General features: G+C 35.4%; 1 protein-coding gene across 2 annotated transcripts in view; it reads right to left on the bottom strand.

Annotated features, from left to right (window-relative positions):
- Nucleotides 1–887: 887 nt before the first annotated feature.
- LOC123530013 (CCHC-type zinc finger nucleic acid binding protein-like) overlaps nt 888–11,027 on the bottom strand; it is a 58,627-nt gene continuing 48,487 nt past the window's right edge. For both annotated transcript variants that reach the window (XM_045310695.2, XM_045310696.2), the window contains exons 5-7: nt 10,663–10,827; nt 8,135–8,296; nt 888–3,192 (exon numbers count right to left, since the gene is read on the bottom strand). In XM_045310695.2, the coding sequence (XP_045166630.1) occupies nt 3,006–3,192; nt 8,135–8,296; nt 10,663–10,827 (514 nt within the window). In that variant the 3' untranslated portion in view covers nt 888–3,005. The remainder of the gene's footprint in view (nt 3,193–8,134; nt 8,297–10,662; nt 10,828–11,027) is intronic.

The following is an 11,027-nucleotide window of genomic DNA, read 5'->3' as shown; positions in this document are numbered from 1 at the left end:
TTGTTAACGGACGGACGCAGAGTGATTTTAATAGCCCACCATCTGATGATGGTGGGCTAAAAATAGGGGGCAGAGCCAGACGAAAAATAGGTGCGCAAGTTCATATCATGATGAAAGACTCATGCAAGGTTTCATCAATTCGTATCATATACTTTCTGAGCTAGGCGTGTCACAAGGTGAAAATGTGCATTTTCGACTATTTCAGGGGCCATAACTCTAGAAATAGGGGGCAGACCCAGATGAAAAATAGGAGATGCACAAGTTCATATCATGATTAAGACTCATGCAAGGCACAAAAAGTAGGAACAGACCTAAAAAGTAGGACTACTTGAAAGCCCTGCATGGGATACTATGAATACATTTTTTTCACAAGACAGAATAATTTTAATAATCATGAAACATTGGTGTAAATTTATTAAAAAAAAAATCAGGCCAGCAGTTTCTAACAAGATTTTTCAAGTTTTCACTACATAAATATACATGTAGCTGAAAGCGACTACACCCATGGTAGTCATGTTTTTTGGCAAGTCTGATTAATTCAATAACGTTCATGCAGTCACCAAGGAACATGTGAAATTATTTTAAAATTGGGTCTGTGGTTTCTGTCATTTTTACTTTCCACTATATTCATAGAGGAAAAAAGTGATCCTGCCCCCTAGTGGCCATGTAGATCACACAAGGATTATTTGTATGAAATAAATTTAAAATCTGGACACAAGATTTTTAGTTATAAACAAGAAGTGAAAAGTAACCATGCCCCCTGGAATCAAATTAATTTGAAAATTCTTGGTAGAAGGTTATAGGATTATAAAGTGTAAAATTTGGGCAATGACACATTTTAGCACTTTGTTCTCAGGTGAGCTAAAAATACAATTACAAGAACACTGTTTTGGCTAGCCATAATTTTATTTCATATAAAAATAATATGTAAATCACCTTATCTTATCTTTAACAATTTCATTTGTTCATCTGAAATAAGCTTTAACAACTGGTCATCATTAATATTCCCGGTACATTAGTACGAGATGTCATCATTAATATACCCGGTACATTAGTACGAGATGTCATCATTAATATACCCGGTACATTAGTACGAGATGTCATCATTAATATACCCGGTACATTAGTATGAGATGTCGTTTAAAGAACTCTACTTCAAAATTGTAAAAAAATTGCATAAAACATACTTCCAACAGTAAGTAGAATTCCACTTTTTAATTCTGTTTCATATAGCTAGACAACATTATGGCTATTATATACAGAGACACTCTTCCTAACAAAACCACCTCACCCGTCTACATCCTGCTTTGATTACTTGGAGCTGCCTTGGAATGAAAAGAAAATCAAGAAGGCATTCTTACACTAACTGATGTAAATCAAAAATAGCTGCCTCTTAAAACCAAAATCACAACTATTTAATCTTGTGTAAAAATGCTTTCTACCCTCCACTTCTTAACCCACGTCAAATCTCCAACTCGCAAACATCTCCCCACTTCTAGACTTCTCAAAATATACATGTCCCTCTGTTTAAACATCTAAAGGCTAAAATACAAAGAGTTAAAATCACACAAATCTTATGTTATTCTACTGGTAAAAGCCCCAAGATTTAACTGTTTTCTGATGCAACCAATACTGTGAACTGTAATAAATTTGGTTTAAAAGCCAAGCTGTAACCATCCCTTTAAGACTGGTATGCAAACTTCAAATTTCTGTTCATATCTTGTTAACTATTTTCACATTGAGCTATTTTCTTGGTTACAACATTTATCTTGGCAATAAAGCAACATTATTCCTCTGAGTTTACCGTATTCATAAACACCTAGATGCTATCTATGAGATCAAATCCAGCAAATCACTAAAAGCAACAATCAGACTTTATTACCTTCCTAATTAAAAAGGTATTCCAACATATACTTCGAATACTACAATGATTTCATCATGATAAATATACTACAAACATGCCACTGTAAGAGTGAACATATAAAAGCACAGAACACTTACTACAATCACTGCAGTAAGTCAGTCATATGCTATTTTTAAAACATTGCATAGCATTTGTGTGTGATCCATCATAGAAGAAATTTCAGTAAAATGCCTTCTGAAATCAGCAACTATCAGTCACATTGAAAAGTTACATACATGAAGGTTTGCAAAGTTCTTCTTAGAACTACTTGTATACTTTGATTGGTATGTTTAAATTCATCAAGAAAGTAAGTTACAGATATTTCTCTCATGGTGGTACTTAATAGTTGCTACAATACAAAACGAATTCCTGAACATACAATCTCCAACATGAAGATGTGTCAAAATGTGCAGTAGGTTCTAGAAATAAGATTTCAATGATCTACTGCTTCAGCTGAAATAGTTACAAATGTGTGAAATGTGACAGTTAACTTCATAAAAACAAAAACAAACAGGCACTTAGAAAAATGTAATACATAAGTCAATCACTCCTCCACCACCATACACTGAATCAACGATTTTTACAATACTGCAAATATATGCCAATTTCATTAAAGTTCATACTGCAAATACATGCTGAATTTCATTAAAGTTCATACTGCATATAAATGCTGAATTTCATTAAAGTGAATTTCATTTAAGTTCATACTGCATATAAATGCTGAATTTCATTAAAGTTCATACTGCATATAAATGCTGAATTTCATACTGCAAATACATGCTGAATTTCATTCAAGTTCATACTGCATATAAATGCTGAATTTCATTAAAGTTCATACTGCATATAAATGCTGAATTTCATACTGCAAATACATGCTAAATTTCATACTGCAAATACATGCTGAATTTCATTAAAGTTCATAAATACGTAGTTCAAAAACCACTTTTTCCACCAGGATACACTTTTTTAAAATTAAAGCAAAAGAAAACATTACAATATACTACTTCAATAGAATGTTCTAAAGAAACAAAACTGCTAGACCTGCATCTTAGAATAAAGCAGGCAGCATCCTATTGATCAATCTACGCAATCTTGTAACTTTTTAATCTTCGCCAAATTCATTGCAGTCCCTCGCGTAGTGTCCCACCTTGTTACAGTTGTAGCAGGTCACCTCTGCGGCACCTTTGGGACAGTCACGTGCAAAGTGGCCCATCTTGTTACAGTTGTAGCATTCTACATCCTTCTTTGTGGTTGGACAGTCACGGGCAATATGATCATAATCTCCACACCTTAGAATATACATTTTTTAGTAATTTAATGCATTATAAATCTTCCAAAAATCCAGACTAGTCTAATCAAAGAAGTATAAAATACACAGAATGGCAACTGGCTGTTATCTCCCGTGAGCTCGTGTCAGAGCGTGATTCGGCGTTATCTTACTAAAAACAAACATCGGCGAGCATGGAGTTACAATTTGTACCTTTGAAACTACATTAAAAATACATGTTAGCTTCTAAAACAAAATTAGTTTAATGTGAAATGGTCTTAAGACATGAAGTACACAGGTTTTTTTTTGCCATCGACAGAAGCGTGGTCATACGGTGATAATTATTTTACCGATGAATAATTGCTTTCGCATACAAAATGGCGTGTGGAGAAAGCACCACTTCCGGTAAACGAGATCTCGTTTTTTTGTCACGGGAGGTTGGCGAGATTTGCTCTATATGCCTTTCAAGTTGCCAATCTATTTATTTTTATAGCTCTTTGGTCTAATTTGCTAGGCAAAGTGCACACATTCGTGTGTATGGTCCATGGGAACTTGCACCAAACGTTATGTTCGGAGATTATTTCATTTTGGAGCTGAACAGTGTTCATACAAGGGAGTTTAACCTTTGCCCTGCTAAATTTCTAAAATGGACTGGCCCATCTTCCAATCTGGGCAGCACTGAAAATCTACTGACTGAATAGCAAACAGTGCAGACCATGATCAGCATGTGAGGACGTGCAGGCTGATCTTGGTCTGTACTGGTTGCAAAGGCAGAATCACTTGCCAGCAGCAGGCTAAAGGTTGAAATTACACTCTGCAGGTTTACTGCTAGAATGGTTCTTCTTCAAACTTTAACTTGATCAGCTTTAAAAAGACTTTCGCTTCAACTTTTCAAAAATTCCATGCACCAACTCAAACACTGTCAAACACTTGAATTCTTTTCATGCTCCCCCCATAAACCAGTTCAGTGACAATGTCATATTTACTTTTTAAAAAATATTAACCTCATTGGGGCTTCATAACTACGCGTAAAAGTCATTTCCAATTCTAACAAGAGCCATGTTACACATAGCTAATCCCCCCACTGGGCATATTATAATTGAAGATTAAAGTTCCTGGCAATTATAGTGTCTGAAAGTATTAATTTTGGGGAAAGCTTTGAAGAACTGTTAAGTTGTGGTCCGCATCAGGGGTTTTAAAGATGTGGAAGAAAGAATAAGTCAGTAGTGAGGTGGTTTACTGCTAAATTTTATTAATTTTCAAAAACAGTATAGCTATGATGTTTTTCTATATGGTTACTGTAAAAAGAAGGAATGGAAAGCTAACAGCGACAAATTTCTTTACTCTAGCAGCTGTATTTGCAAATGGAATGTTAATTTTGTGGTTGTTTAGTAATCATTGTAAGTCTTTTGTTTTTTTTAAAAGAACAAAAAAACTCCTTACCAGGTAGAGATACCTTATATATAATAAAATACACCTAAAATTGGAGAGTAACATCTATGTTGTACCACAGAAAAGTGGTCTTGTTTTTTTCCCTACGGTCAATTATAAAAATTTTACAATATAAGTTATTTATAGTACCAACTAAGGGAAGTGAGTTTAAAAAAAAAAAAAAAAAAAAAAAAAAAAAAATTTGCAAGTCCACACAAAAATCTTTATCAGGTAGAGATTGGTCAAAATACACCTCAAAATTGGATAAAGCATGCATGTTGTACTACAGAAAAGTGGTCTCGATTTTTCCCTACGACTAGTAATGAAAAAGTTATAATAAAAGCTATTTAAGTAACAAGCAAATTCGATGAATTGGAATCCCCCGCCGAAAGGGTCAGAGTTGAGGAATGGCAAAAAAATATATCCAGCAAAAAGTTAAGAATGTTACCAAGAAGCAAATAATTTCATTAGTCAAAATCAAATTAAAAGAAAATGAATGGTTTGTTTGGGTGGGGGGTGGGGTGAGGATACAACAGTTTACATGTTGATTATAAATATTGATAGAAAACGAAAAATGAAAAAAAAAAAAAAAAATAGGGGGGGGGGGGGGGGGGGAGTGGGGTGACCAAAGTAAGGTGGTGACCAGGTGTAGGTACACAACATCACATGTTTATAAGTTTAATGATATTCTTCCAATTGGTTGGTTTGTTATGTACAGATCTGTGGATTTTCAAACAATTAAAGGGCAATAACTATATGGAAAATTGACCAATCGAAAAAAAACTTGAAGGGCATCATCGCAGTATCTTGGTTCATGTCTATTTCAAGTTTGATGAAATTCTACCTGCTAGTTACTGAGAAATGGCTGCAGACAGACATTTTTCATTAAATCAAGGGCAATAACTCTGAGGGAAATTGACCTATCAAAAAAAAAACTTGACGGGCATCAGCACAGTATCTTGGTTAATTTCTATTTCAAATCTGATGAAATTCTACCTGTTAGTTACTAAGAAATGGCTGCAGACGGACATTTTTTATTAAATCAAGGGCAATAACTCTGTGGGAAATTGACCAATCAAAAAAAAAAAAACTTGACGGGCATCATCGCAGTATGTTGGTCCATGTTTATTTCAAGTTTCATGAAATTCTACCAAGTAGTTACTGAGAAATGGCTGCGGACGGACGGACGGACAACGCCATTTCAATACCCCCCTCCCGATTTCATCGGCGGGGGATAACAACAAAGGGAAGTAATTCTAAAGAAGGGAACTGCACATGACACTTCGTCTCATGATGGTGTATTATTGTGCCAAGTTACATCAAAATCCCTCCATGCATGAAAAAGAAATGCTTCGGACAAAGTCATTCTTGTATCTGACCTTTGGCGTCTAAGTGTGACCTTGACCTTAGACCTAGTGACCTGGATATTGCGCATGACACTCGGTCTCGTGGTGGTGAACATTTGTGCCATGTTATATCAAAATCCCTCTAGGCATGAAGAAGAAATGCTCAGGACAAGGTTTTTATTCTTGTATCCTTTGACCTCTAAGTGTGACCTTGACCGTAGACCTAGGGACCTGGTTCTTGCGTATGACACTCCGCCTCGTGGTGGTAAACATTTGTGCCAAGATATATCAAAATCCCTCCATGCATGAAGAAGATATGCTCCGGACAATTTTTTTTTAGAAAATATGATAAAGGGGAATAACTCAAAACATAGGCAAGGTAGAGTTATTGTTCTTGCACACTGCACTTCCTCCTAATGTGTTCTATCAGTGTATGAAGCTTGAAGAAAATCCCTCCAGTACTTCTGGGGTTATGCTCCGGACAAAATGATGGCCCTATATTGCTCACCTGTTATCATTGCACTTGAGGACAAGAAGGTCCTCAGAAAAAATATCTAAGTCCAAAGGACAGGAACAACAAAGTAAGAAATTTAACCAAACAGAAAAACAAAATTCTTACAAGGTACATTAATGTCAAAATACACCTAAAAATTGGAGGTACCATCCATGTTGTACCACAGAAAAGTGGTCTCGGGTTTTCCCTACGGCCAATAATAAAAAAGTTACTAAAAATAAGCTATTTATAGTAACATAAAAGGGAAGTAATCAAAAAGAAAATTATTGTAAGTGAACAAAAGAAGGATCTGCCAAATAAATCTGTTGACATAAATGAAATTTCAGATCAGTATCTTCATTAGTTGTGGAGATATACCCATTTTAATTTGAAATAAAGGGAGGTAATTTGATTTGACATAAAATCAGTCCATAGTTATCTACCCTGATTGGCTCAGTCCAACTAATGACAATAATGAAATTTCAAATAAGTCCTATAAGTACTTACTGATATAAATCCATTTTGACTACAATCAGGGGAGGTAATCAGATATAAAATAGCTCTGGAAACTACCACTGGATCTGATTTGTCATGGAATCCAGGATTTATTGTTGTTGAAGATATTTTGGAAGTCTGTATCAAATAAAACCATAAATGAAGTCTCTATATGGCTGCAAAAGCCAAAATAGCCAATTTTGGACCTTTAAGGGGCCATAACTCTGGAACCCATGATGAAATCTGGCCAGTTCAAGAAAGGGACCAAGATCTTGTGGTGATACAAGTTGTGTGCAAGTTTGTTTAAAATCAAATCATAAATGAAGTTGTTATTGTGCAGACAAGGTCAAAATAGCTAATTTTGGTCCTTTCAGGGGCCATAACTCTCGAACCCATTAGGGGATCTGGCCGGTTCAATAAAGGAACTGAGATCTTACGGCAACACAAGTTTTGTGCAAGTCTGATTAAATTTAAATCATAAATGAAGCTGCTATTGTGCAGAAAAGGTCAAAATAGCTAATTCTGGCCCTTTCAGGGGCCATAACTCTGGAACCCATGATGGAATCTAGCCAGTTCAAGAAAGGAACCAAGATCTTATAGTGATACAAGTTGTGTGCAAGTTTGGTTAAAATAAAATCATAAATGAAGCTGCTATTGTGCAGACAAGGTCAAAATAGCTAATTCTGGCCCTTTCAGGGGCCATAACTCTGGAACCCATAACGGAATCTGGCCAGTTCAAGAAAGGAACCAAGATCTTATGGTGATACAAGTTGTGTGCAAGTTTGGTAAAAATTAAATCATAAATAAAGCTGCTATTGTGCAGACAAGGTCAAAATAGCTGATTTTGGCCCTTTCAGGGGCCATAACTCTGGAACCCATAATGGGATCTGGCCAGTTCAAGAAAGGAACCGAGATCTTATGGTGATACAAGTTGTGTGCAAGTTTGGTTAAAATAAAATCATAAATGAAACCACTAACGTGCAGACAAGAAATTGTTGACGGACGGATGGATGGACGACGGGTGATCACAAAAGCTCACCTTGTCACTCTTACACTGACTACTACCAGATCCCCCTTTGCCTGCCATGGGGTATACTAAGCAAAGTTAAAACAGGTTATGCAACTACAAAGTAATTTCTATTCAAAATGTTGCTTTTTTTCCAATAGTAACATCTATCCTGCCAAGCAGAAAACCTTACTTGTAACATTCCTGGGAGCGCCTCTCCGATCTTGTAGGTTTCCTTTCATCTGGACAGTCCCTCGACAAATGTCCCACCTCACCACAGTTGTAGCAAGAGCGGGTATCTTCACGTGCTTCATCCTCCATACAGTCCCGTGCAAGATGTCCACCTTCCCCACACCTACAAAATTAATTTACAGATAAGCCAAATCTTAAAACTATTGCTCTCAGGTTTTCACATCAGTATGTGCTGCAGTGCACAAATGAACCCATCATTTAAGGATGGATTACACCAAACCGGAAGTGACTACTCAGTGTAACATGTGAAGTAGTCCAAAATGTAGTTCCATGCTATGGATGAAATCTGGTATAATGAGTGACATGAGGAGGTGACAGTTAAATTTTTGGCTTATGTTTATTGCTTATAGTACTGAGAATAGATCTAGACCATTTTCATTGTAAATTTCTTGGAATAAGTTTTATTCTTTGCGAAAAATGTCTACCTACGTGTAACTGCTAAACGGCTGTTTTCATGGGGGCATTTTTAGAGGGTGATGTTTCTCAGAACAGATTATTTTTCTTATATTCAACATAACATGTCAATATTTTTCTATTTTTGATAAGAAGACATGTTATACTAAATGACCATATATGGTTTTCATATCATTGAAATGCTCTAAAGTGCTAAAAATGAGGTCTGAATGTTTTGTTATTAATATGAAACTAGAATTGTCACAGGAGTGACTCATACCCCCACCATACAGTCTTGTCACAGAAGAATGGCAACCATAAGAAATCTTAAAAATACTTAGTCTTTGGAGTACTTCATCCTGGGCTTCCACATGTAAGTAATACTAGTATAATACTAGTATAGTAATACTAGTAAATATATTAAATCTCTAATATTAGAGATACACTAAAAGTGAATACAAGAAAGTGTCTTACCGACCCATGTTACCACAGAAAAATGTATTTACTTTTTACATAGGACTTATAATAAAAAAGTTAGAAAAATACCTAAAATATTGAAAATCTAAAAATAGGATTTCTAAAAATAGACCAATTCCTGGAATTTAAGGTGAAGAAACTCCATACAAAAGTTAAAAAAAGGTTACTTCCCTTAGGCTCTAAGCCAATCAGAATGAGATATAGTGAAAATACATCAAAATTAACCTTAAATTCTAGGTAAAAGGGACACAATTCAAGAAAAATTAGTGTCAGAGTTATGCACCTTGTGTCACATGATGTGGGTGATGAGGTGGAACATCTATTTTAAGTCTGAATCAAATCCATTCAGTAGTAACTGAGATATAGTGAAAATACATAAAAATTAACCTTAAATTCTAAGTAAAAAGGGGCATAATTCATGAAAAATTGGTGTCAGAGTTATGCACCTTGTGTCACATGATGTGGGTGATGAGGTGGAATATCTATTTTAAGTTTGAATCAAATCCATTTTGTAATAACTGAGATATAAAGAAAATACATCAAAATCAACCTTAAATTTAAAGTAAAAGGGGACATAATTCATAAAAAATTTATGTCAGAGTTAAGCACCTTATGTCACATGATGTAGGTGGTGAGGTGGAACAAGTATTTTAAGTTTGAATCAAATCCATTTAGTAATAACTGAGATATAGTGAAAATACAACAAAATTAACCTTAAATTCTAAGTAAAAGGGGACATAATTCATGAAAACTTGGTGTCAGAGTTATGCACCTTGTGTCACATGATGTGGGTGATGAGGTGGAACATCTATTTTAAGTTTGAATCAAATCCATTCAGTAGTAACTGAGATATAGTGAAAATACATCAAAATCAAGCTTAAATTCTAAGTAAAAAGGGGCATAATTCATAAAAAAAATTGGTGTCAGAGTTATGCACCTTGTGTCACATGATGTGGGTGATGAGGTGGAACATCTATTTTAAGTTTGAATTAAATCCATTTAGTAATAACTGAGATAGAGTGAAAATACAGCAAAATTAACCCTAAACTCTAAGTAAAAGGGGACATAATTCATGAAAACTTGGTGTCAAGAGTTATGCACCTTGTGTCACATGATGTGGGTTACAAGGTGGAACATGTATTTTAAGTTTGAATCAAATCCATTTTGTAATAACTGAGATAATAGATTTCGGGACGCGACGGGACGGGACGGGATGCGACGGAACGCGACAAAACTGACTCCTATATACCCCCCTCAAACATGTTTGGTGGGGGTATAATAAATAAGGAATTGAATTGGTAGAATGTAACCTATAAATATGCTGTAAGTGGACATGCACAAAACCTGGATTTTCATCCTACAAACTATTCCAAACTGCAACATTTAGCAATACTGACCATCCACCATAGATACTAATAGCTCAATATGGAGAAAAGTTAAGGTGAACGTAAAAGAAAAAACTACTTTTATCCTTATCATCCTTATTCAGGGTAAATTTATGGTTAATGTTACATTAAGGTCCCTTTAGCAGATTTAACTTCATACCATCTTTGTCTTAAATGCAAACCCTGTTTAAATTATGATGTCACCAACACTTACTTGTAGCATTTACGGTCATCTTGGCGACTGTAGGAACTACTACTATAGGAACGGTCACTGGTACAGTCACGTGACAGATGACCAACTTCTCCGCAGTTGTAACATTTACGGTCATCCTGTACTTCATCCGGGCATTCACGTGCTAGATGACCCTTTTCTCCACACCTGAATAATGCAAGACATTCATGGAGGTTAACTGTCTAAGCCTAAATATATATTTACCAGAATCCTACCAAACATGTTATATTAAAGACAGCATTGTTCTTTCCTATATAACATCGTCTATAACATACCAGGTTGTGACTGGGTAACAAATGGCGAGTTCTCCTGTCATACAGATTCAGTTATTGTGTAAGTGGTTCATT

The sequence above is a fragment of the Mercenaria mercenaria genome, chromosome 13 (assembly GCF_021730395.1).
Source record: "Mercenaria mercenaria strain notata chromosome 13, MADL_Memer_1, whole genome shotgun sequence".
NCBI classification, from domain to species: domain Eukaryota; kingdom Metazoa; phylum Mollusca; class Bivalvia; order Venerida; family Veneridae; genus Mercenaria; species Mercenaria mercenaria.
The sequence above is the reverse complement of the archived record's forward strand: the minus strand, read 5'-3'. Positions and strand labels throughout refer to the sequence as shown.